This window comes from Emydura macquarii, unplaced genomic scaffold (genome assembly GCF_026122565.2).
Source record: "Emydura macquarii macquarii isolate MOO-44397 ecotype Brisbane River unplaced genomic scaffold, CSIRO-AGI_Emac_v2 contig_2897, whole genome shotgun sequence".
Lineage (NCBI taxonomy): Eukaryota > Metazoa > Chordata > Testudines > Chelidae > Emydura > Emydura macquarii.
This window is the reverse complement of record NW_027133034.1, coordinates 2,963,973-2,991,214: the sequence shown is the minus strand read 5'-3', so window position 1 is coordinate 2,991,214 and position 27,242 is coordinate 2,963,973. Positions and strand designations below refer to the sequence as shown.

At 36.3% G+C, this 27,242-nt stretch overlaps 1 protein-coding gene across 4 annotated transcripts in view; it reads left to right on the top strand.

Moving 5' to 3' along the window:
* Positions 1–27,242, top strand: part of TRPM3 (transient receptor potential cation channel subfamily M member 3) — a 593,929-nt gene that overhangs the window by 407,864 nt on the left and 158,823 nt on the right. For all 4 annotated transcript variants that reach the window (XM_067569296.1, XM_067569294.1, XM_067569295.1 and 1 more), the window contains exons 2-5: positions 3,755–3,834; positions 4,577–4,781; positions 15,139–15,352; positions 19,005–19,129. In XM_067569296.1, coding sequence (XP_067425397.1) covers positions 3,755–3,834; positions 4,577–4,781; positions 15,139–15,352; positions 19,005–19,129 — 624 coding nt within the window. The remainder of the gene's footprint in view (positions 1–3,754; positions 3,835–4,576; positions 4,782–15,138; positions 15,353–19,004; positions 19,130–27,242) is intronic.

Sequence of the window (27,242 nt, the reverse complement as noted above, 5' to 3'; positions counted from 1 at the left end):
ATGAGGCTAATCCCTAAGCAGCACATTCCAAGTAGCTAATGGGCGCAAGTTCATTGCTTACTTCAACATCTCTTGGGTCGGAATGGAGTGAATGCCTTGCTTAGTGGGCCGTCATGTGTGCGTTATTAGCAGAATGACCATCAGCAGTGAAATGCAGACAACACAATATGCTCTGGGACTGCCTTAGACACCACCCAAGTTTGATGCACAGGTAAAATAGATTATATATATATATGTATATATATATTATGTATATGTAAATAAAATAATCAGCCTTTGATCTGGGTTTTTTTTACTTTTTATAAGAGAGTAATATTGAGTCCAGGGGACTAAACTAAGAGCAAACTAAGTCTGAGGATGAAAGATAATTTATTAATTGAATCCATTGGATTAATTTAGCACTAATTAGCACCGAGAGACCATGTTTGTGGTATAATGAAAAGCAAAGACAGGCTGTATCATTTGCTATTTTCTTAATTCATATAGCACATAATAATTCATGTTAAATTTATGACTATTCATATCTGACTTGAATGACAATATTAATAAAAGTAAAGTTCCTCTAGTCTCTTATCTCTGCCTTTGACTCTACAGTGAAGACTGTGTTCCAAGTAATTTTATTATCCCTTTCATTTCTGAGAATGAATTAATATTATTTTTCATTGCAAACTATCTGTATCTCAGTAAGTTCTTGATTCAGTGCAGTAGAATTGGATGCTTTATTTTGGGGGTGGAAAGTGACAGGAATTCTCAAAAGATTAAACCATAATATAATACCATAATTGGTATTGTGCCTGTGACAGGCAGGGTAATAGACCTTTTAAGACCTAATAAGTAGAAAGCTTCCCTCTGCTGGAATGAAAACAAGCTTTTATTTTAATTTGCTTTTCTAGCAATGTTCAAGACATTCTTTGTTTTTGAATGTAAAACAGGCATGGAAACTCAAGGACATATTATATTTAACATATCTGATTTTTCTCTTTGTCTTCAAAATCTCAATTGAAGTTAAGAGTAGTTAAGAATATTATGATTTCTTGTACATAAAAATTGCCTACTAATGAAACTTTTTTGAAATGTGTGAATTCCCTTATTAAATTCTCTTATTAAAAAAACAGACATCAAGAATGTATTGTTCTATGAAGTTTCTTTTGTTACAGTTTCTATTTGATTTTGTTGTTGTATAAATAATTCAGTTCCGGAACTATCTTTAAAGAAAGTGATTTAGGCATATTTTTAATGAGTGAATTCTCCAAAGTCTGCTGCAAATTGTTTTTGTGGATTTACATAAAACTTCAGAAGTGTATTAAGAACACAGAGTTCTAGGGACCCCTGCCATGTCACTGAGATAGAACTTTGTGATGGTGTTTTGTACTAGGAAATGATTTAAGAAATCATCCAGAAACGTGGCAAACAACAGCTATTTTATGCTTTCCGGAAAAGACAATAGTCATGCCAGGCAGTTACTTAAATGCTAAAATAAAGAAGTAAATACACTTAGCATAGCTGACAGAATTTTCCTTATTTTGAGAAATGTTAACATGTATTACAGAGAAGTGATTCATTAATCTGCTGTTGCTTATACTGGAAAATCCTTTCCTAAGGCAATAGTACAAAGTGATACCTGTAACTGTAATGTTTTAGTAAAACAAAACTATGTTCTGCCCCAAAATTTTGAAGTTCCTCTCTTCATTTCCCCCCTGTAGTATATGTTTGTGACTTCAATGGCTACAAGTCTTCACTGTAGGTAAATATTCAATTGAAGTCTAAAAAACCCTCATTTTTAAACTCATTAAAAGCCTAGCTGGCTAATAAAGAGATGGCTCATTACGTGTGAAAAGTCAATTAAATTACTAAACTGAAAATTAGCCAATTTAATATTGACTTACAGGATAGTATGGCATGCAAAAATATGGTTCTTATGCATTTTACATACTTATTTTGATTGTGTTCCAGAGCCTTGCAAGTATTTGCCAGAATTAATAACAGAGAAAGAGAATGAAGTCTGTTTTGAAAATTACACACTTTTCTTGGACTTCAAGGATCTCTCTTATATTCTTTCTCTGTATATTTAATATACATATCTTCCCCAAATACTGAGTAAAATTTGTAACTCCCTCAACTAAATAAAGTCAGTGATTAAGATCAAAGAATCAATTCCTAGTGAAAAATACAGAGAATATTTTTATTTAAATTCAGTACTAAGTAATAGATGTAATTATGAATTTAGCTGAGGTCATTTTATAGCACTGCAGAGATGTAACATTGTTTTTAAAGTCTGCACATGTGAAAATTCACATGCCCTAAAGGATTTTTTCTGATTAAGCTGATTTGCACATATCCAAGAAACGTGGGCCACAGGGATGAAAAATAAGTTGCAGATTTTCTATGGTGCAAGACAGTTGATAGTAAGTGGAATATCAACCAGTGATGTCTTCTCTTCTCTTCTCTTCTCTTCTCTATGTCACACTTCATTTCCTAGAGGCACATTTTCTTTTTTCCCCACTCTTATATAGTCATTATCACATTGCTTAAATTTCTCTGAAACTCACTTCAAGTTCCTTAAACCTCTCCCACTAGGTATACTATTTTATATATATTATTATTATTCATATATATTATTTCATATTTATATCACTATATATATTTATATCATATATTATTATTTCACTATATCATTATTCATTGCTATCATCATCTGTTTATGATTAGTATTAACGATATCCCTGTTTGTAGTATAATTGTAAAAAGATCTTTTTATCCTTTGCATATGCTGTATAAGATTTACCGGTTTGTGCTGAATACTCTGAGATTTTCCTTCAATCAACTCTGAATATTAAATGCAAATAATCAAATTCTATCTGCTGGAATCCTTTGGGTAATTTTCCAGGACTCTCACTGACATGATCCAACAAGAACTACCCAGATAATAAAAAGGAGTTAAAAAACTCTGAAGATTATTTTCTCTTCTTTCATTCAAAAAACAAACCAAGCACCACACCTCTTATCTGGAAATAAGATAATTCCGAGAGAGAACATTCGGAATTACTGAATACATTTGTGGCTAGAGACTTATATAGTGTAAAGCAGCACAGCTTCATCAAATTTGATGGAGCTACATCAGTTTACACCAGTTAAGGATCTGTCCCTTTATATTTCAAAGCTTTCCTTGTTTCACATGTCTCCCTTCCTGCTGCTTATATGCTCTTTTCTCCAAGGCACTTTAATTGGCATTATGATCTGCTGTTCAACTGCAGTTTGAGAAAACAGTGTTTCTACAAAATATTGCAGTAGATTAATAGTGGATTGTCATTAATTTATATTTTAGTCTCTTTTTTAATGTCTAAAACTTGCACTATACCTCAAACTTAGCCATAGTAGTTAAAGGAACAGAGTACTTAAAAAGGTGTTTATAAACTGAGGACAGGTGTGTTTTTTTTCCTACTACCTAGAAAATTTTGATCAATTATTTGTTTTAATTCATTTTGCTTTAATGATTGCTGTCATATGAATGCAGACACTGGTATAAAAATTATCTGGCCAATAACATGATAATATTATAAATACAATATATTGAACCTTTTGTTGCTATGCTCTTGGAATGCACCCAAATTCTGACGGAAAACGTTTACGTGATATAGCATATTCGCATGGTCAATAATTAGATTCTCTCCATGTTTGAGTTCTCCTCATTTATGCTTGCAATTGTATTTAATAAGCAAATAAAGCTTACAGGATTTTACCCTCTTTTTTTCAGGCTCAGAAATCATGGATAGAGAGAGCATTTTACAAGAGAGAATGTGTTCATATCATACCCAGCACCAAAGACCCCCATAGGTAATTGTATTGTCATATGCTACATATTGTATTGTATTGCTACATACTATGAAAATGAAACTATAATTACAGGAAAATGACTGTATAGATAATAATTTTTTGCAAATCTCTGAATATGCTGGTCAAAGATTGGTTTATATTTTGGAACCCTCAGAGAGAGAGATGTCTATGAGGCATGACACTAATACTTTACCCCAGAAAGTGTCAATTGAAAAAAACCAACTTCAATTTATATCAGTGTTTCATGTCTAACTTACTCATCTTCTTGGTGATGTATTCCAGTCCCTTGAATATTTGCATTCTATATTAGATACATAGCAGCTAGCATTGTAAGAAATTGATGGATACAAGCTACATGTATGACTAAAATATGTTAATGTTCATGTGAAAATGTTTTATTTAGCTTAATGTCATCTGTGGAAACGTATAGAATATACTGGAGAAAAAATCTTTACCTTATTTTTTATATTTAGAACAAAGCTTTTTATTTAGTTTTAAATAAAAACAAGACATAACAAAGGAGAATCACAAAAAAAAGGTCATATTGCTAGCGTAACTCGGTCTGTTTCATAGACATTTCAGTGTATTTGCTACAACACAGGACTTCTGACAATTCTATAAAATCACTTCAGCCTGAAAATGACTTTCTAAGACTTTGCAATGCACACAATGAGTTTCTTTAAATATAGCCTGTTCTATTGTTAGGCCAATAAATGGAAATAATTTTTGCTTACTGCTGTAGGTGTTGCTGTGGGCGTCTAATAGGTCAACATGTTGGACTGACTCCAAGTATCTCCATTATTCAGAATGAGAAAAATGAAAGCAGACTCACTCGAAATGAGAACCAGTCAGAGAAGTGGTCCATCAGCAAGCACACTCAACTTAGCCCAACTGATGCCTTTGGGACCATTGAGTTTCAAGGAGGGGGTCACTCCAATAAAGCCATGGTAATCAAAACTCTTTCTTCAAGTACTAAGTAATGCTATTAACACCAAAAGACATGCTCAGAGTAATGAACAAGTGTCTTCCTTCTTAATTAATTCAACAGTTTTACTTGCTTTAAAAGTAAAGGAAGGAAGAAGGTAGTCAGACTATAATATAAAATCAGCTGCAAAAAATACAGGAAAGGAGCTACTGGTTATGCAGAGGCACTGTCATTGAGTCATTAGAGTAAGGGACAGGATTTCATGATTACCTGGGTTAGACTCCTGACATTGACATGCTAAGTGATCAAGGGCAAGTCACTTAATCTTTCAGGAAAAGTTATATTATATGCTGTGTGATTTCCTTCAATCCACAGGGGGTAACAATGTTGTTTTTTCTGCAGTGTTGTTCAGGTTGGGAGTGGGACTACATTTACTTCTTTATCCTGTGCTTGGTTGTATTTTCCAGAAATTATGTGCATATACCTTCTGGCATTACCTATTCTGCCAGTGCAAAACCAGCTGTTCAGTTGTACAGAACATTAGTAAATGTCTGAATTCCTAGTTCCCGCTCTCTCCACTCTTCTAGTGTTTCCTAGAGTTGTCCTATAACTTCTTCCTTCTCTCTTAATTCTTTCTTTTCTCCTCTTTTTCCCTTTCTTTGACAGCCATCCCTCACACCTTCAGACTAACACATAACATTGTTAGAATCCTGGTAAATCGCAGTCTGGCGTGTTTGGCAAACTTTAAATGTATTTTATTTTGCTTACATATTGAAGGGTAGGCCAGTCGCAGAGTCAGTACATCAACATAGGGGAGGATTTCAAAGGTACAAATGGCAATTACATGCCTGTCTCCCATGGAAAGTCAATGGGGGCTAGGTGCTTAGCTGCCATTTGTGACTTTGAAAATCTTCACCATATCTGTTTCTGAAGTGGTAATTCTGTGAAGTACCAGAACATACTCTCACCTTGGTGGGTAGATACAGATGCAGCTAGAAAATTACACTGGTTCCCTGAGGGTCTCCCAAATCCTTAATGCTCCTTCAGTTGCACCGGCAAATTGATAAAGCAAATTAACTCACTATTCAGTGTAACAGAAAAGGATGTAACAAATACATCTAGTTCAGTAAAATGAAATAGGATTTATCTAATGGGAGTAAATCAAGCCACCCATTTCACTGTGCTATATATCACATTCAGTGGAAGCAAGACGCTTCTCACCAAACCTGTGCAATTCAAGGGCAGAACTCTAAAATATGGGAAGGAGCAAAAATTTGTACTCACCAGTTGTAAGACAGAAAGATTATTTCCAAGGAAATGTAATGGGAAGCAGGAAGTTACATCCATGTCTCCTGGTCTCCAATCATGACTAGTGAAGGGCTAACCTTAACCATTCAAAAGATGCTTATTTACATTTTACATAAACTTCTGAACATTTTGAGAGCTTCCTGTCTCAGATTCCCCCATTAGCCACTGCCTGCCTTTACCTTTGGTCATTCTCTGTAACCATCTGGCAGGCGTCACTATTTCTCTGCTTTTAAATTTGGTGCCACTCTAGCTTACCATAGAATAAATGCACTAAAATGAATAAAGCACTTTTGGAACTTCTCTTTCTTTTCTAATGTGAAATATTAAGCCTGAGGGAGAGGGACGGGGTTTTCATGTAAGAAGTTCCCAGGGACACACCATTCACTGTGGGACAGAACTCCAGGAAAGCTTGAAAGCAGTGCCAAATTTGAAAGAATTGGTAGTGGAGCTCAGCAGTCCTGCTCCCACATCCCCCAAAAAAGAAGGATAATATGGATGAACTATGGAGGGGCCACTAGAAGGAGAAATCTAATGTTATATAAAGTTAGTGTTCATTTCAGAGAATGGGTGAGAAATCAGGCTGATTTTTATATTGATTTAACCACTTCAACCACCTCCATGCATGATTGCTCCAATCAGGAGACATCTTACAATACTGGACAGAAATCCTAAGAAAGAGAACACAGGTCATTTTCATATATAGAATTCTAAGGGATACAGTACATGATATTTCTAAACTATGTGGGCCAAATTCTGCACTGAGATATGTATATGCAATTCCCATTGAAGTCAGTTATTTATTTTCACATTTTAACAAAGACTAGAGCACCAATACTATAGCATCTAATCATGATAGATACATATAATGGATAATGGCATCTGTGACATACTGGCATTCTATCATACATATAAAACTGCTATTGGAGGAACTCTGGACTGACTTTAACAGTATAAGAGAATAGGAAGAACCAGGAAGAGACATGATTCTTGCCAACCATTCAAAGTCATTAAATCACATCAGAAGGGAGAGAAAAAAAACCAAGTTCTGAATGGATGAAAACCTTCTATAAAGCCACCAGACATTCAGGAAGTCTATTGATGGGGAAAAATGCCTTGAAATTGTAGTCATTCACTAGAAATCCCTGAATAGTTGAGCTTCTTACACGCTATTGCAGATATAAGTATACAAAGCTCTCCATGCATATGACCACAGTAAGATGAGAACAACCGTGAAAGGAGGTCTACAGAACTATAATGATCACTGCCTTTTATGATAACAAACTAAAGAGGTTTGTATCTTAAAGCATTGTGGGAATGAGATAAGTGTTTCCCCTAAGAGTCACATAGACGGTGCCTGACAACCCTTAGCACTACGTGTGGGGCAGTGTAGTGTGAGAGCTAGATAAGTACATGAGCTTAGTTGTTGTGGTTCTAATAATAAAAAGAATGAAACCTATACATGAGTTTGCACCGAATTTACCTTCCACAAAGTCCTCCTTTCACCAGGCAACCAAAGATACAGCATTCTGAAAAGACGGAGATGGCTGATTTGTTCACACAAACCAGGTGGTCATTTTTCCCAGAAGTTAAGTGAGAAAAATGAGTAGCCTCTAGAACCTTGAGAAATAAGACTTCAATAAAGAGACAAATGTAATGTATATCAAGCTTTGGAGGTCTTCCATATTTTCAGGAGACTTAACACTTACACTCCTGTAGTGCATTTTATTGAGTGTAAAAGTTAACCTGGTTAATTTCCTAAGTATAGGTAAAATCTGTTGTATCTCATTTACCACTGTATGGTAATTATTTGCACATGATGAGTTTTTGTGACCACCATTGTAGATAAATATTATACCCGCTTTAAAAATGGATAAATCTGCAAAACAGCAAGGTTAAGTGACCTGCTCAAGATCACACCGATAATCAATGGAAGTACTTGGAATAAAACTCAGAAGAAGAAAGATCTGAGCCCTAGTGTCCCACTGTAAATTGTAGAACTCTGGGGCCAAAGAACTGATGTTATTTAGCAAGATAAAACAAAACTGAATAACATCCAGATCAGTGGTAATCACAAAACTAGAAAATCTTGAAGGATTAAGAGCAGTGAGAATGACAGGTATTTTATTAACAAAGACAATTGAAAGTGTAGACTTCCACAAGCTGCAAGTTATCCAGGGGACAGATATGGGGGAAAGCTTTATCTCTGTTTATATTTAAATAAAAGTATTTTAGAATCTGATAAATAATAATGTAACTGTTTCCCCTTTTGTAAGTATAATATTTTCAATTGAAATAGAGTTAAATCACTGTTAATACAAAGTGACATGGAATGTACAAATACTTTGTAAGTGGTCAAATGCAGTGTTATAGAGATCTATCAATTATCAATATTCAACAATTCTGCCACTGAGTAAATGAGTTTTCTAGTGGGTATCACTGTATCCCTTTTTAAGTTGTAGTGAAAATCAAGAACAAAACTACAATAAGGCCATAATAACAAAAATCAACATAAAACAGTAAGAGAGGAGAACATAATAGATGGAACAGCCGCAAAAAATTGTCCCATGCCATTCCTTTTAATGGTTCAAACTTCATTTTTTCCTCTAGAAATGTAAAACAAAAATTCCCAAATGGCATTATTTTTGCTAATATCCTGTTAGTGGAAAACTAAATTCCATAGGGCTGCGAATTTGACTTCACTGGGTTTGTACTGATATAACTAAGGAAATTATTTGCTCTTGTGCTCATTGTAAGAACTTCTGCCATATTTGTACAAATAGTTAAGTGATGCCAACACTGTTCTCAGTTTTCTTTGAAAAAAGTTGTTTTTCTTAGCATAGACATAATTAATCACCTTCTGAGAATTTGTCAGTGTTGTTGTGTCCATGTTTGTCCCAGAATATTAGCGGGACAAGTGGGTGAGGTAATATCTCTTATTGGACCAACTTCTGTTGATGAGAGATACAGGCTTAGACAGACCTGAAGAAGACCTGTCTGAGCTTGAAAGCTTGTTTCTCTCACCAATGGAAGTTGATCAATAAAAGATAGTACCTTACCTACCTTGTCCTTCTGAGATTTTGTGATACTTAGCATAAGAAACCATCAGCCAAAGCTGGAATGGTGGTATTCTATCACATATTTCATCAGTGTTATATATCTACCTACAGCAGCACTGACTAATTCAGAGTATCTACTTCCTATCCACATCTCTGTCTTTTAAAGTAGTTTTCCAGTGGCTATTTTGGAATTAAATTTACTATTCTCTCTCCTATTTATCCTTTTAATGTTTGAAGTGAATCAACTGGATAAAATAACTCTATTATGGCAGAGTATATCTGTAAGATTAGATTACAGTGGATGTTGAGATCAATTAATAAAGTGGTATTTCCTCATTTCTTGTAACAGTTGAGTATCCTGTAATACCACATTCACATTTCTAGATCTGAAATTGGTCAACATTTTCTTTGGCTTTATAAAATGGTTAATCCTGTTAACACTCAAGAAATGCATTTCAAAATTTTGTCATTAAAATTTATGTATAGTATTTGTGGTGTGGCCAGTGTTAGCACAGCTGAGCAGAAAATAGGTTCTCCAAGTTAAAGCGAAATCTTCTTTAGGAAAATTTTCTTGAACACAATATTTAAGTTAAGGAAACTCTTTGGAGTTTCAGGCTTAATTTACAAGTTTTTTTCCCCATATTGTAATCAAAATAAAACACACATGCACACACATAAAAGAAGGGTCTCTATTACTATTAATTAATGTTATTGCAATTAAACACTGACAAAGTGCTCAGTACTGTACCAGACCAAAAAATACAGATAATTTGTACCTCGAACCATAACAGAGGCACAGTAGGCAAGATATACTGTGAAAAGGAAAGGAAATAAGTAAGATTTTGTTTTAATAATATACAATTGTATACAAACCTACAACAACAAAAATCAAAACTCGTAATGTGCATGACAGAGCTGTAGCACAGTTCATTAGGATATGGTTTACCCAGCCTCCATTTATTAATCTTTCATCTATTTGTTGGCAACAATTTTCTGCTATTTACCATATTCTTTATATATCTTTTAAATTGTTTTATTACCAAAGGCCTTGGGCACTAAATACACATCTTGCCCCACCCAAAAACTAGCAATATGGCTTAATAAATAAATTGCTGAGTTTCTCCAAAATGTTTGCCAAGGACCACCACTTTACCACATTGCTATAGTGCTCTGTCCACATATTCTACTTCTGAAAAAGACCTCCCTCACACAAAGGAGCAGTTTAGGGCTAGGCAAGAGGATGAGCAGTGCTAACTTCCATCAGTTTTTGAAAGAGGTCAAGGACTATCAGAAGAATGGAGACAGGAAAATTAAAAGGCAATGTCATCAACAAATATCCTCCTCCTGGGTGGGAGGGATGTCACCCAACAGATGTTAACTAGATTTGAGAGATGCAGTATAATGTTTTAAGGCAGCTGTTATAAAAGATTGAGAATCCCTTTTTAATGAATAAGAGGTACCTGGTATACCAAGTAATTATTATTGGATGTAGGTGGCCTTCTTATGAATTACAAAACAGCACATGGTGTGCAATCAGGTTTCATATCACCCCAACCCCAAGAATACATGCATGCTGAATGTAGATTGACTGTCAATTGCTAATTGGGAGAAGTGACTGATTAAACTCCAAAATATGAAAAATGAATTGACTGAACAGAGATTTGGGGGTCTGGTCATTAGTAGACCAGTTGGGAACAATCATGCATTGCTGCACTATGCACTGAATTTAAAGGACCAAACTAAACTGCTATCCTGAATTTATCCTTTCCTTTTTAACACATACACAAGTCTGGAAACCTTTTCATTAATTGGGACATCTGAATGCTATACAGATTTTTAATGAACACTGCTTTGCTGAACTAAAGTTGCAATGATCATGGTTATACAAGGTTGGATGGATGCTGGCTGCTTGAAAGCTCACAGTGAATTAAATACATTAGTTCTATCTTTAATAAATTCCTGCTAATCCAAAGCAGTCAAATGATACATTTAACATGTTCATTGAGAGGCTAGCATACCTTTGGAACAGTAGAAGACGAAGTATAGGTATAGGTTTCGTGGCCCTTATGATGTTCTTTCATGTTGCAGTGCAAGTTGTGGCTATGAAGCAGGTAAACAGATCTGCCAGAGACAGTTTCTCATGTGCAGCTGCAAAGTCTTGTATTTTACTAATGACACCTGGAAATGAGTCACACCTAAAAATTTGTTTTAAATTCTAAAAAGTAGGGAGCTTTGACAAAACTAGAGAAAAGATCTTAAAAAGCCATTGGTGCAGGGAGAGAGGAAAAAAGGGGAAATAATCTGTAATACTTGAATTGATGCTAAACCATGAAAAAGGCAATGGGTTTTATTTTTTTGAAATTGTTCATTGTTAATATTCAAAATACATTTACAGCATTTGGAGAAAAAATGAATGAAATACACAAAATCCTAGATCCAAAGCCCAATGAAATTAATGAAAGTCCTTCTATTGATATTTATGGAATTTGAATAAGATCCTAAAATATTTAAAAGAATATTAATTAATAAATGTTGAATCCTGCTTCTGTTAGCTAATGAGAGTTTTGCTCTTGTTTATAATGGGAGCCGGATCAGGCCTTTTGGGCTGAGGAGCAAACTGCAAAAGATTTAGAGGTTCAGCTTAGTTTGGAAAAGCATCCAAAATTTTGGACTCTTATTTGAGGTAGGTGAAAGGGTCAGGACATCATCCAGTTGCCACTAGTGAGAAAATACAGGAGGACGTGTCAGCCTGCATTGCAGAAAGCAAAATATTAGGCAGTATGTTAACCTGGAGAGAATTCAGAAATACTGAATGTTTGTCAATAGCAGAATGGGTCTGTGCAGTGAGTTTGTAAGTTTCTCCCTCAGATTATCATTATCAACAATCAGCCAGGTACAATGCACGCTGCCATGTATTCTATGTACTGTAATAGACCACTGTGGTGGGAGAACTACATATGGCTCAGGATATGAAGAATTTTACCTCTACATTACTATTGTACTTCAAATCTAATCTAGGTTGGGCTATTTTGCAGCCATCTGGCTGTTTATTGGTCAATGAGAAATGAGTGTGAGTCTTAAACTAACCCCTTGATGTGAAAATAAAACATCATCATCACAGCTAGTATTAAGTGACACTCTAGTTGACAGCCTCAGTAGCGAAAGCAGGGATTAAATGGACATGGAAACTTGAACTAATCTTTCACCCCATCTAAGGTAGTTCAGTGGTGAGTCAAAGCACGTTGGCAGGTTGCTGTGGTGAAACTTGTACTCCCACTTCCTATATTGTATCTGTTCTGTTGATAAATAGAGGATGTAATGCTTCAGTGCTGTCAGTAAGACTTCTTTCACAAGCACCAAATTCTCTTCTATAAAAATATAATCACTTATGGAGCCGATAGGCGGATATCAGCCAAAGAGACGTGGGAACCTGATGGAGGTGAGTAGTGGTTTGGCTCATGTTCATAGTTAAATTTAAAAATCTTTCCAAGCAAGCAATGGTGAAGGAAATCAGTAATGGCAGCAGTATTCTAAACAGAAAAGGGAAAAGGTCAAATGTTCCACTACAAAATTGAAAGAGATAAATTATTAATATGATCAAAAATGGTTTTAAAAGCATTTATTCATAATTTAGTGGGTGTCTTGGAAGCAATGACAAAAGAATTATCCCATACACATTAAATTACATCTGAAGTGATGACAAAATAATTCTCAGACACACTACACTGAAAATGCCCTCCCACAAGAACTAAAATGAATAAGATAATCACAAAATTGAAGTCTACACATTTCTTCTATAGAAAAGAGAAACCAATAATTTAGCCCCTTGGCCTTTCTCAAACGAGTTTCTGAGATGATTTAAATTCCCTTTAGCATAGCTAGTTACAGTTCCTGAAAAGATCCACTCAGATTTGTGTTTATTCACACTTCTTATAATGTAACATGAAATTTTATCATGAAGAGTCCTTTTTTTCCTCTCATAAACAAGAACAAATGATCATTTGAAATTAGTGACACAATCTTCAGGCACATAAAAGGAAATATTTCTTCAATCTCTTATAGTCAGTTTATGTAACTTACTATTGCTGGAAGTCGTAGAGGTGGATGAACAGGGAGTTATTAATATTTTTACCAGTTGGTAGTTATGCGAGTTAAACTGGGGTTAATGAAATCACGTGTTTTAGGGCATTATCTGATTGTTACAAGGATCAGAAGGAAACCTCCTCACCCCATCACATTTTTGTAGCCTAAGCAATTTTTGCCTTTGTTTTAAACATTAGGTGCCTGTCATGAGTGGTGGCAGAATACAGGACTTGATCTGAACAGGAATGGCGCATTGGATGGTCCTATGACCTCTGCTTGTAACAAATCTAATGAACATAGTCAGTTAAAAGGCATATATTCATCATGGGAGATTGGACACATGGGCTCTCATCACCAATGAAACAGATCAATAATATTCAGGCCAAAAGAAAATCTTCCCTCCTTTAACTATTCAGATGGTTCAGTCTTTTGAGATGTTGAGCATCCTTGTGATAATAGTTACAGTATGCAGCTACTGCCCCCTGCCATGTAATAGTGTGCTTGACTTGTGACAGGATGCAGGAAATAAAGATCAGTCTGATACCAACATTTCTGTGTCTCACAACTTTATGATATCCCTCAGTTCCTAATAGAGTCCCTTAACTTCAGCATTCAATCTATGCACTCAAGTGCCTAGCAGGGCTTGCCTTTCAATTTCAGCAATCTAGCTATTAAAGGGTAGTGATACACTACACATATACATGACAGTACATGCTCACCAAATATACACTGCATATGACCTTTTGCCCCCTAATAGTAAAAAGGCTTAGCTAGCAGCTGTAAGGAAGATTATTATTACAGTGGAGTGCATCAATGTTTGCGAATTCTGGTGTGCTTTTCAGTTTGGCCAAGTTCTCATTCTGTTTGCTTGCTTTCCCATGAACATTTGTCCAAATGGGGTTCTGCTTGGAGGAATGTTGGGAATGGCTATTCATGTGAATACCCATATTTGCAATCAACTACAGATATTAGCTATTCATGCCAGAAATGCTCACTCCGTCTAAAGTTTCACATCCACTCAGGAAGCAGAAACAATACCATGTGACTTATTGTAGCTGACCAATCTCAGACCACAAATAATGAACAGGCATATTAAAGTGAACAAAATGTTCATGAAATATGTTAGCATAAAGTTTTCTGAAATGTACTAATAAATGTACTAAAACCAGATACACCTATGCTGAAGTCTGTGCTGTGGATCTGAAGGCAGCTCAACCAGAAATTATGGGCTTGATGCAGGAACTACTGGATGAAATTCTATGGCCTGTCTTATGCAAAAGTTTAGTGTAGGTGAACCTAATGATCCCATCTGGCCTTAAAATGTATCATCAGTCTGTGGGTAATAATTTTTTCTCTATTAAATCAACACAAGTGAAACAAGTTGAAAGGGCAACCTTCATTCAGCAACATCCTAACTTCTGAGTGCTTGACTTGGCAACCTTGCCTTGTAATATATTTTTGTGTGTAATATTTATTTTATTTAATTTATTTAATATATAAGTTAAATACAGGCATGCCCACCATTACAGATTTTGTAGATGTTTTTCAAGACATTTGTCTGGAATCAAAAGAGTTCTAAATCAAGCTGTGATACCAACTACTCTATGGGTTTGGGCAGATAACTTATCCCTTCTGCCTTGATTTCAATATCTGTAAATTAAGGATAATATTGACCTATTAACCCCTGACAAGGAAGTTATGAGGACTGATTGATGAATAATTGCAAAGAGCTTTGAAGAGGGCAAACTGTGAAACTGCTACCTATAATTATGTCATGTTCTGTAGTTTCATAAATTGCTTTTTAAACCATCAAAGTAATAATTCATTATAATTTTTGTTGCAAAAACTGTATGTTTTTAAAATGTCTTGGGAAGTGTTGTATATCACTAGTCATAACAACCTTTTTCTTTATCAATGCCCTTGTCTCTGCAGTATGTACGTGTGTCTTTTGACACAAAGCCTGATCTTCTTCTACACCTGATGACAAAGGAGTGGCAGCTTGAGCTGCCCAAGCTTCTCATCTCTGTGCATGGAGGCCTTCAGAATTTTGAACTTCAGCCAAAACTCAAGCAAGTCTTTGGGAAAGGTCTCATTAAAGCTGCCATGACAACTGGAGCATGGATATTCACTGGAGGAGTAAACACAGGTAATAAGCAACATTAAAATAAGAGCATTTTGGCATCAGGGAGGCTCTCATCATTTTAACATCATGATTTAGAATAGATCCAGTTAAGAGAAGCTAAAACATTTCATGTCTTTTTTAATTATGCATTAAAAAGAAAATGCCAGAATAATACGTATGTAGCAGCTCTTGGAGAATAAAAGATGTATTAAAGCATGAAAGACAGATCGTGAAGTCAAAAAATAAAACCTACTGTGAGGCAATCTGGAGTGTTTTGCAGAGGGGACTTCATGAAACTAACATCAGTTACAATTTATGGGGTGGAGTGATCTGCAGCTATCAGCCTGAAAGGGTAGCTAGTTCTTAGGTGTTACAAACAAGAAACTTTCCACTTCATTACAGGAAAATATTTTCATCCAAAAAAAGGCAACTTTTATCTTTCACTTTTAAGAACAATTCAGATGTGACAGAAAAAAGAATTTCTATTTTGTCTGCCTAAAAAAAACCTTTAATCTGAATGAAAGTCATTTTTCCCTCCTCTGTGGATTTGGAGTCTGAGTGATTTGTTTTCAGGTATTTTTTTTTTTTCCCAATTGTCCTTGGAGAAACAGAGATAACATATTTCAATTTGTATGCAAAGTTGAACATATCCAATTTTTAAAGTCCTGACATGGAAGTTATTTTCTACCTGTCCACATGTGTTTTACTGTCATGGAGACACTGTGAAATGACAGAGGGGAAAATGAGGTGAGGCAAAGTATTCTACATAGGGTGAAGGATAATATGTAAAGTTTAAGATGAAGTATGCAGATGTAAATTGTTCTGTACCTGAATCAGCACAGCACACTACACTATATCAATATTTCACCATTATTTAATCCTTTTAGTGCCTGGATAGTTTCATATTCATTCTACTGTATTGACAATATGGGCCTGACACACAGCTCATTGAAGTAAATGGGAATCTTTGCATTGACTTAAGTGGCTTTTGGATCAGGCATATTTTGAAGCTCAGTTCAGAATTTGCCTAATGAGATTATTTTGTGTTTTAAAGTTTTTTTCCATATATTGAATTAAAGATGACTTGGAGTAGTTGTTAGCTCAGGTTTATTTTGTTTTTTGGCTGTCTGAGTAGTTTGTCTTCATTTCAGCTTTCCCACAGCTACAACAAAAACAAAGGAGGAGATGAAATCTCTTGGTATTTTCTTTTAAATATCCCCAATGCCTCAGTGAGATGACGAAGGAAACTATACCAAGGGTTGGCCTGTAGATTGTGGTGGTGATCATTTTATTAGGTGTTCAGACAGTACAGTGGTGAGTGTGGCAGAGAGAGAGAGAAAATCTAAATTAAAAACTCATCTGTTTGTGGACCTTTTCAGCGTACTGCAATAGACTCGCCAATTGAGCATTGCAGATTGAGCTGCAGAGATTTCTTCACAGGACTGAATGTGAAATTGTGTTTTGTAGAATGAGACTGGAATTAAGAGAAAAGCTCTATGACCATTATAACCATTTTCAAAGTGTCATAATTATAGTTGACAAAAAAAAAATCCTATTTGTATGACCGGTATTTTTTTTGGTACCAGAAAATTGTTCATAGTCATACAAGACAGTTAAAACAACCATTGCTGTGTATTATCCTAAAATCAATACTGCATATTCAGTGATTTCTGATTACTACATATAGCATGTAGAGTAAAACACGTGAGAGCTCTCGGGCCAGATTTTCAAACAAGTTAAGTACACGGTTGTGAACTTAATCTTTGTTTGTAGTTACCATAGTTGCATGCACAAATCAAAAATTCTGCACACAAGCTCTGCTCATTTGCACATACAATTATAAAATTTGTTTTGCACTAGTGTGGTAACTGTGCACTTAAATTGGGTGTCCAATTGTATATGTATATTATACATGTAAATTGGGTACCTAATTTGTTTGTAAATCTGACCCAGAGGGTTTTTTTGGTTAAAATTCTTTCCAACATTTCCTTTTTGAAGCATATTAACAAGCCCTATTTAGATGCAAGGTGTAACTATTCATCTGAAGTATGTATATACATTAGCTGCTGCCACTCACAATGTACCCATAATATGGCAGTGCACACATGCCATTCCATGTAATATAACTAAAGCAGTAGTTACAGTTAGATAGAGAGCTAGCTGTATGTTTATAAAAAGCATGATAGAAAAACCCTGAAATGTTGCTCTCAGAGTATTAGTTATTATGTCATAGCATAGATAATGTATGCCTGACTTCACCCCTCTATCTTTCTATAAACAAATTGCTTTCAGTATTCATCTGGTATCAGAAGCTGTATTCACTAGAAAGCAATAGCTTTAGCAGACAGAAAAGGCCACATACTCTGCACCATCAGGATGTTGGATCAAAGTTTCTTTTGGCTGAGGTGTATGCATTTTGCCCTCATCTGCCAGCCAGCATAGTGACAGCCAGGGAGATTAGAAGATTAGATGTCAGTCTTTTTCATTGTTGATTTTAAATGGGTATAAGAGGGCAGTCGCTATGGGGAAGCTTGCACATACTGTCTGAATGTTGTAATCTGACTGTCACTTTAGGATTCATGGAACCAAAGCAGGGAGACAGTGTTTAAAAAAAAAAAAAAAAGACTGGTTTTAAACAAAAATTCAATCTAAGACTGTGATTTGGGACCAGTCATCCCCTCATGAGCCCAAGCAGATATTAAGTGCATTTTATGCAAAATTGTCAGCCAAGAAGAGCAAGTGACATGAAATTCCTGGGTGATGGTGTGCTGCTGTTAGCTGCAGTCAGGTGACAAAAATAGCTCTTGGTACAAGCTGTGTCAAACCTGTTATGAAAATCAGCTTGGAAAGCAGAAAAGAAAGTATGGGTCCATGGGCAACTGCCTAGTCTGGCACGTTACTCTATACATGGGCACTGTACAGGTGCTGGCATAAAAATGTAATTAAAGTAGCCAGAAGTTACTTTAAAGCACACAGACAATGCAAACAAGTGATCAGAGTATGGCAAGCCATGGGGCAGTCATTCTTCATTGCGCTCCCTGTTGGTTTTTCCCTTGTTCCCTATGGGAAACTATCTCAAGTGACTGAGTTTGTGTTTCGATGGGATGGTGCCATTGCCATCTACATCTCTGTGTAATGATGCTTTCTCAACATTTCCATCAATATTTCTATCACTTTACTTGGTCATTTGGATTAATTCCCCTTGTGGGTTACATGCCTGTGAGGTTTCAAAGTTTGAGGGGACAATCATGCAGGCTACACATTTTTCTCCCTTTTCTGTGTACTTGGAGAAGATAGAGGATATGCGCAGTACACACATTAAAGTGTGTAGTGTGCATGTATGTGGATACAGATGTGAGAGAAAGCAAAGTCATGATTTTCAATACCTTCATTTTCATTCTTGTTGTGCAATGTATTGTTTACATTATTTTATTCAATAAATTTATATGTAAAATACACTAAAGGCACTGTATGATCAATCTAATTCACTTTATTATGGCCCTAGTTCTGTAAAACACTTTAGGAAATACTTAATTTCAAACACATGTTTAATTGCTTTGCTGAATATGGAATATGAATATGCTGCTTTGTTGAATCCAGACCAAGATGACCAAAAATGCTGCACTTTGAATTTTTGATTATGCGCCAGTTGTTTGTTCTTTTGGTTTTTTTTCAGGAGTCATTCGGCATGTTGGAGATGCATTAAAGGATCATGCCTCAAAATCCCGAGGGAAGATCTGTACCATTGGTATAGCCCCCTGGGGAATTGTAGAAAACCAAGAGGACCTGATTGGCAAAGATGTAAGTCCTAGGGGATATGTGTCATCTACAACATAACAATATATTCTGGAATATTTTTTCCTTTACTTTTTTTCAATGCTTCTCATATAGATGTAATGTTTGTAGTGAAGCTGCTTGGTAAACTGCAAATAGTCAGATAGGAATTTTCATGTTCTTAAATTTATATTTTATGGGAGTATATCAAGATTAGAACGGGAAATCCATCCAGTAAGGTTCATGAAATAAGGCATTCCAGTTACTTCTAGTATATTTTGTATCTTTTTTCTTTTCAAAATAAAACACAAGGAATTTGTACTGGGAAAGATAATGGAGCAAATAAGGCCTGGTCTACACTGGTGGCTTAATTCGAATTAAAGTCCCTTAATTCGAATTAATTACTCCCGCGTCTATACTTGCGCATTGTTAATTCGAATTAAGGAGCCTTTAAATTCAAATTAATAAAACCACCTCTGCAAGAGGATTAGTGCCTGAAGCACATCAGTTAATTCACATTAGTGTGTGTGTGGATGCAATGGGACTTAATTTGAATTAATTGGCCTCCAGACTGTATCCCATGATGCCCCATTTCAGTACCCTCTCCCAAAGCAGCCCCAGGAAAGATTTAAATCTTCATTTCCTGCGGTGAATGAGTTTAAAATCCAATCTGTGATCACCTCCCCACACACACAAAAGCCCTTTGTAGTTTGTCTCTTTAAGGGTTTGAAAGATTTCACCACTCCCCTCCCCTCATGATGAATGTGTTTTAACTGCCCAGCAAGCCCTTTGCAGTTTGTCCCTTTAAGATTTCTCCCTTTGAAAGTTTAGCCCTTTAAAGTTTGGCCCTTTGAATGATTTCACCACCCACCCCCCTCCCCGCGTGGTGAATGTGTTTTAAATGCCAGCAGTGAGAGGAAATTCTTTGCCACATTGTTTCAATGGCCAGTCATAGAAATTGATACTTTCTTAAGAGTTTATTCACAGTGCTACATGTGGATACATTATATCATGCTTTCCATCAGTGAAATTGAAACATTTGTATCACTGTATTAATATACTAACTGACTCGGTTGTTATTTATCTTACATTCTACAGACACCTGTAAAATCAAAATCAAAGGCAAGCAATATACAGAGGGTGCTAGAGGGAGCATAAAAGGCAAACAGCATACAGGTGGGGGAGTTCGTTTGGTGACGGGAAAAATCAAAGGCAAGCAATATACAGGGAGTGGTGGGGGGAGCATAAAAGGCAAACAGCATACAGTTCTAAAGTAATCCAGGATAAGCTGTGATGTATATGTCACAGTCAAAATGAGAGCATAGTTCAGCTGGCTCCATGTGCCTGCAGCAATGGCGATCGGGGCAGTAAAAAAACAGCATGAAAATCCTTTTCCTGTTTGTCTGGGTGTGGGGGAAGAGGGTGGGGGAAGCAGCGCTGCATCCTGGGATGATGACACTCGTCACAACAGCCTCTATGGTTAGTTGCACTGTGGGATAGCTTCTCACATTGTACTGCTTTCTAATTTGAATTAAGGCTGACCAGTGTGGACGCAAGAAACGAACACAAACACTGTAGTGTGGACAGTCTGCAGCACTTTCTATAAATCGCTTTCTGTAATTCGAATTAAGCTAATTCGAATTAGTGCTGCAGTGTAGACATAGCCTAAGTAAGCAGTCAATTTGCAAACATCTAGAAGATAATAAGGTAATAAGTAACAGTCAACATGGATTTGTCAACAAATCACGTCAAACCAACCTGATAGCTTTCTTTGACAGGGTAACAAGCCTTGTGGATGGGGGGAGGTGGTAGATATGGTATATCTCAACTTTAGTAAGGCTTTTGATACTGTCCCTCATGACCTTCTCTTAAACAAACTAGGAAATACAATGTAGATGGAGCTACTATAACATGGGTGCAAAACTAGTTGGAAAACCATTCCCAGAGAGTAGTTATCAATGGTTCACAGTCATGTTGGAAAGGCATGATGAGTGGGATTCCGCAGGGATAAGTTCTGGGCCCAGTTCTGTACAATATTTCCTCAATGATTTTGATAATGGCATAGAGAGTACACTTATTAAGTTTGCGGATGATACCAAGCTGGGAGGGGTTGCAAGTGCTTTAGAGGATAGGATTACAATTCAGAATGATCTGGACAAACTGGGAAATTGGTCTGAGTTAAATAGGATGAAATTCAATAAGGACAAATGCAAAGTACTCCACTTAGGAACAATCAATCAGTTGCGCACGTACAAAATGGGAAATGACTGCCTAGGAAGGAGTACTGCAGAAATGGCTCTGGGAGTCATAGTGGACCATAAGCTAAATATGAGTCAAAGGCATTATGCTGTTGCAAAAAAAGCTAACATGATTCTGAGATATATTAGCAGAAGTGTTGTAAGTAAGACACGAGTAGTAATTCTTTCACTCTATTCCGTGTTGATTAGGCCTCAGCTGGAGTATTATGTCCAGTTCTGGGAGCCATATTTCAGGAAAGATGTGGACAAATTGGAGAAAGTCCAGAGAAGGGCAACAAAAATGATTAAAGGTCTAGAAAACATGACCTATGAGGCAAGACTGAAAGAACTGAGGTTGTTTAGCTTGGAGAAGAGGAGACTGAGAGGGGACATGATAACAGCTTTCAAGTACATAAAAGGTTGTTACAAGGAGGAGGGAGAAAAATTGTTCTTCTTGGCCTCTGAGGACAGGACAAGAAGCAATGGACTTAAACTGCAGCAAAGGACGTTTAGGCTGGACATTAGGGAAAACTTCCTAACTGTCAGGGTGGTTAATCACTGGAATAAATTGCCTAAAGAGGCTGAGGAATCTCCCACATTGGAGATTTTTTAAGAGCAGATTAGACAAACACCTGGCAGGGATGGTCTAGATATTACTTATTCCTACCATGTGTGCAGGGGACTGAACTAGATGATCTCTCGAGGTCCCTTCCAGCCTTATGATTCTGTTGAAAATCTACTTTAAAAGCATGTTAAAGTTGCATAGTAAATGACTAAATGTCAGAGAATGCCAAAGCTAAGGTGTCATGCATAATTTGCAATCTTTAATTCCATAATTGCATACTATTTACCAATTAATAAATTATATATAATTATTCCACCACCTTGGAAGGGTCATATTGTATGAGTTAATCATTCATGAGCCAGGGCTTCACAAAAACCCTGCCTCACATATCTTCTAAGGGGCATAGGTAGCATTTACCATGCATCTTTCTTCATGTCATCCTTTTTAAGGACTACATCTCTCGCTCTCCCTCCCTCCCTCCAACTTCAGGATTTCCCTCTCTTATTGTAAATAATATAATAGCTTTATAATCTATCTGCTTCTTGACTTTTGTCTCATTTGAAATTTTCCTAACCCTTTTTCCTGAGTATTTTTCATGAGAATCTGCAATTGTCATTTTGGGTAGATGCTGGAAATCCTAGTCTGTATTCTGCTGGGGTTGGATTATATATTTATAACAAACATATTACCGAATACAGTTGTCTTGTCTAAATTACTTTAAATCTGTGTCCTCTCACCTGGATTTATTCAAGGACACTCAGACAGTATAGAATGGAGAAAGGCGTTCACTTATCAGTTAAATTGAAAGGAATTAAATAAGATTAAAAAGGAGTGGATCCAATTGGAATGTATAGTAATCTCTTTTATTGAATCAACTTCTGTTGTTGGAATATACAAGCTTTTGATCTTCACAGAGCTTAAAAATGTATGACCTTTGAAGTGTATTTATAATGGACACATTGTAACTTTGTATCTGAACCCTTCTGTCCCCAAACTTTGATAGTTTAGATAAAATGGAAACTGCATTGATGAATGAGAGGGTGCAAAAATGAAACCACTTCTGTTTCTACCCAGCCCTAAAATATAATATTATCTTTATTTTATTGAATAGTTCCTAGAAGTTCTTGCTCTTTGCATTTTTTTGAAGTGTATGTGCGTCTCTGTCTCTTTCTCAGACACACACAGGCACATATTGTTTTTTAAGGAAACAAATATTCAGGCAGGGAGACGAACCTATAAAACATAAACCATTATCATCTGTATATTAAAAACAACAAAGGTGAATGCCAGGAAATATCATGAATAAAAAACAAGAAAAGAATAACATACATCTTGATCCATGAACATGTAAAATAAATCAGAGAAAAGCAAGTTAAAAAAAAAAACAAACAATGAAAAGTGAATATCACACAGGGCAAGAAAACCCCCTGAACAAATCAACCAACAGTAAAAGGTTTATTAAACTCCAGTATCTATTGTGACTCGATGTGTATGTGCATTATGTTAAATTAGTATCAAAACTGAAAAAACTGTCAAAACATCCCTTCATTGGGTAGAGCAAGAGATAGAAATTATGCTTCATCATGTGATATTTACAAAAGTGAGACACTCTTACACATGTACACTGTCTCTCTCATGCTGCATTTGATTTGCTTAGCATGTAAAATTGTTACACACCTATCAACATCCAAGCTCAGGTCATCATTTGGGCTAAAGGTTTGTCATGGTGGATTTATGGAGAAGTCAGACTCATCAGTGCAACAATGTCAGAAGTTTCATACTGTCAACTGTTTTTTAAAATGTTACACATTCACCTAGGCCCCTAATAAATTCATTTCATGCCTCCAGTAGGCTTTGCCCCTTCACACTTAAATAAATTAATATCATAGGAAGAGTCACTGTTTAAAAATATTGTCACAAGAACTATGAGCCACAATCTACTCAGCGAAAAGCTCCATTGATTTCAATGGGAGTTCTGTGTGAGTACAGATTGAGTTCAGACCCAAGTAACCTCTTGCTTTAGGCTGCAAACTCTGCCTTTTGAGCCTGCCCTCCAGCTTCCCTTGCTGTTTCTCCTGCTTTCTTGACAGGTGGGCAGGACCAGGGTCCTAAATGACTCCCTCCCTTCTTTTCCCTAACCACTCTCCACTAGCCTCCCCACATCCTACTCCTTTCCACTCCTCCAGTTAGATACATATAGGGAGCTGAGGGTGGTGCCCAGAGCAGGATGCTAAACAGATGTCAGGGGAAGGAAAGAGTCATTGCAGCAGTAGGAATGCAGCCTGAGTGTGACATACTAAGAGAAGGAAGAGGACTCTCAGTGGGTGGAGGAAACTGGAGGGAAATGTTTTGGAAAGTTCAACGTAAGTTAGGAAAGTTTAATAGTGGTCAGCCATTTTGAATTATCTGAATGTTAAAAGGCGTTCTTCATTTAAAATACTATTTTAAACACTCAAGTAATTAAAATGAATTTGTTATTAAAGTACAAATGTGATATATACGTAATACTGAAGGAGTAATTTGTGCTTTGCCTTGTGCAAATGTGATTTGGAAATAATAAAGCTCTAGGTGTTGGAAATAACATTCTGAACATGCACAGCACATCCGTTTCTTTAACTTCAGAGATTCACGGGTTGGTGCTCAGATTCTTCACACTGGAGAGGGAGATAAGCTCTTCTTACCTATTATAAACCACATGTCTATAGCCAAAGCCCCATATACACTGCAGCACTGGACCTAGTTCTGATGTTAGGTCTCCAGATTCTGTGACACAATGGTGCACCAGACTAGAAATTCTCTGGAGGTTTCATTTAGATGAAAATGGAAGTTTTTAATTAATTAAATATTACAATGAACAATACAATCAATATAGTAGCACCCATGTTCTGTTAATATTAAATCCCACTTATTGTACACTGCCCCCGTGTTTTCAGTATATATCATAATTTTGTCTTAACAATGCATAACTCAATCACTGAGGTTGTCAGAGGGGAATCTGCAGTTTTAGCCAGCTGGGCAGGAGGAAGCTGAGGTTTTTTGCTCCTGTGGAGGAGGCATGGGAAGCAGTGTGGGACTGCAGGATAAGCACATGAGCTGAATGTTTCTGCTAACATAGGCAGCAGTGAGATAATTTTAATAATGTTGACATTTAAATGATCTTTCAGGCTTAACAACCCTCTGAGATGAAAGAACCTGTACACCCTGCCTCCCAACCATTGTTTAGCCTGTCTGCAGACTCTATAAGACAACAAAGCATCAGTTTGCATTTGAAAACATGAATTGAGGGCTAGAGAAACACATTTTTAAAAATGAAAGCGGATATCCTGGAGCACAATTCTGTGGCAAGTTCTGCAGTCATGATATACACAGAGCTCTGTATTTTCTCAGGAATAGTGTTGGGCTACTAGGCAATCTATGCATTTGTGTGAGGCTAGTGGAGCTGTTGTTCAAAATGTAATGGCAGATTCTCCTCTGATGTGATTCTACGACATCCCTGAAGTCAGCAGAGTTACACTAGCAGAGAATTTGATCCTGTGCTTAAAGCTGTGGAAAGAATTAATTGAAGTAGTGTTTTTGGTATTGTTTTGTTGGGGATTTTTTGACTGCCCTGGCTCCATTTTGACCACTGAACAAATGTTTTTATCTATGAATTTTAATCCCTCCTGTAATGGCTGAGAAACTTCATTACACTTGGCTAGCCTGCTTGTCCAAATTTTTAATCTCTCTGGAAGTCCAAGGAAGTTCAGCCTCTTCAGAGGCATGGTGGATATGGACAAGTAGGTTGGCCAAACTATTACTGTAATTGACTATTATCATAATGTTTAAAAGTTCCAGGCTCAGATCAGAGACCCATTGTGCAAGGCACAATACAAACATGGCAATAGATGGGAAAAAAGGATGTCTTGTTAGCTTCATTGTGCAGCTAGAGAAAGTGAGGCAGAGAGGGATTAACTGATTTTTCTCAAGGTCATACAAGGTATTTATCACATAGCCTGGAATTGAATCCATATCTACAGAGTCCTAGTCCTGGCCCTTAGCTTGTGAGTTTCAGGGCACTTAGTAATATTGATTAACATGCTTAATACTACTCTCTTTGGGTCAAATCATGAAGTTCCCATTCATAATACACTCAGTCTTGAGATCTACCGAAAAGCACAATATATGAGCTTGGTATTATTATTATTAATTCAGACGTAACTCCTATTTATTTCAATGGGAGTTCTGGGTTAATAAGGAATGAATAATGACTCTAGGGTTATCCCTTTTGACTCTGTAGAGGCATTAAAATACACATTTTAGATCAAGGAATGTTAGTATTAAATTTGTGTATTTAAGTTCAAAATACTCTTATTGTATAGCTCTCGTCTTGCCTATACAGGGACACTCAAGAAAATTAATATGATTAACTAAAGGTCTGAATTTCAAGTTCATTAATTGAACCACCTTAAGCCTCTGTGTGGACACACTTATTCAGAACTAACATCTGGTTATATGCATGTAATCACATGCAGTTCCATGACTGCTCTGAAATACTGCTAGATGTAGTCACAGCAGGGAGGAAGTTTCCATGTTTTCTCTGAATGTTCTTGATTTTAGGGATTTCATCCAGAACCTTTTTTCTAAAAATGTTTTCACCTCCTTATTTAGTTAATCTCTGATTTACACTCAGCAACTGTTCTGTGGTCAAAAAAGAAGCACTGCAGAAATTCTGGAGAAAGCAAAGTACTTATTATTCTAGACAAGGGATGTTATCCAGTAAACAGGAGACAATAGTGGTTGGTTTTACTATTTAGTACTTATACCAGAACAGGCAAGTCCACAGTATAAACCTCAACTGAATCTAGGACCATTCACAGTAAGAATCAGCACATGAAATAAGAAATATTACCAAAAAAAAAAAAAAAAAAAAAAAAAGCTACAGTGCAAAATTCTTCACAAACAACTATAATAATTTTCTTACCAATGATTTTATGTTCAGAAACTGACCATTTTCTGAATTCTGAAACCACAGGTGCTGAAAGCAGGATGGCTACTGCTTGCGAGCTTTTCAGTAGCATATGCTTTGCATGAGCCTTACAGTGGCAGAAATCTACTGTTTTATATTGTTCACATCATTTAAAACAAAGACATTGGCTGAACAAAACTGAAGGCTCTAAACAGACAACTGCACTGTACTTGTACTTGAAGTTGAAATGTACCATAAATATTCTGTGTGATGATGCTAGAGATAAGCCAAAACTGGGACCCTTTATGCAGCACCTAAATTTAGGTAGGTTGGATTAAATGGAAAATGAATCCAAATGATCCCTAGTTTTTGTTTTACAAAAAAAATCCTGGC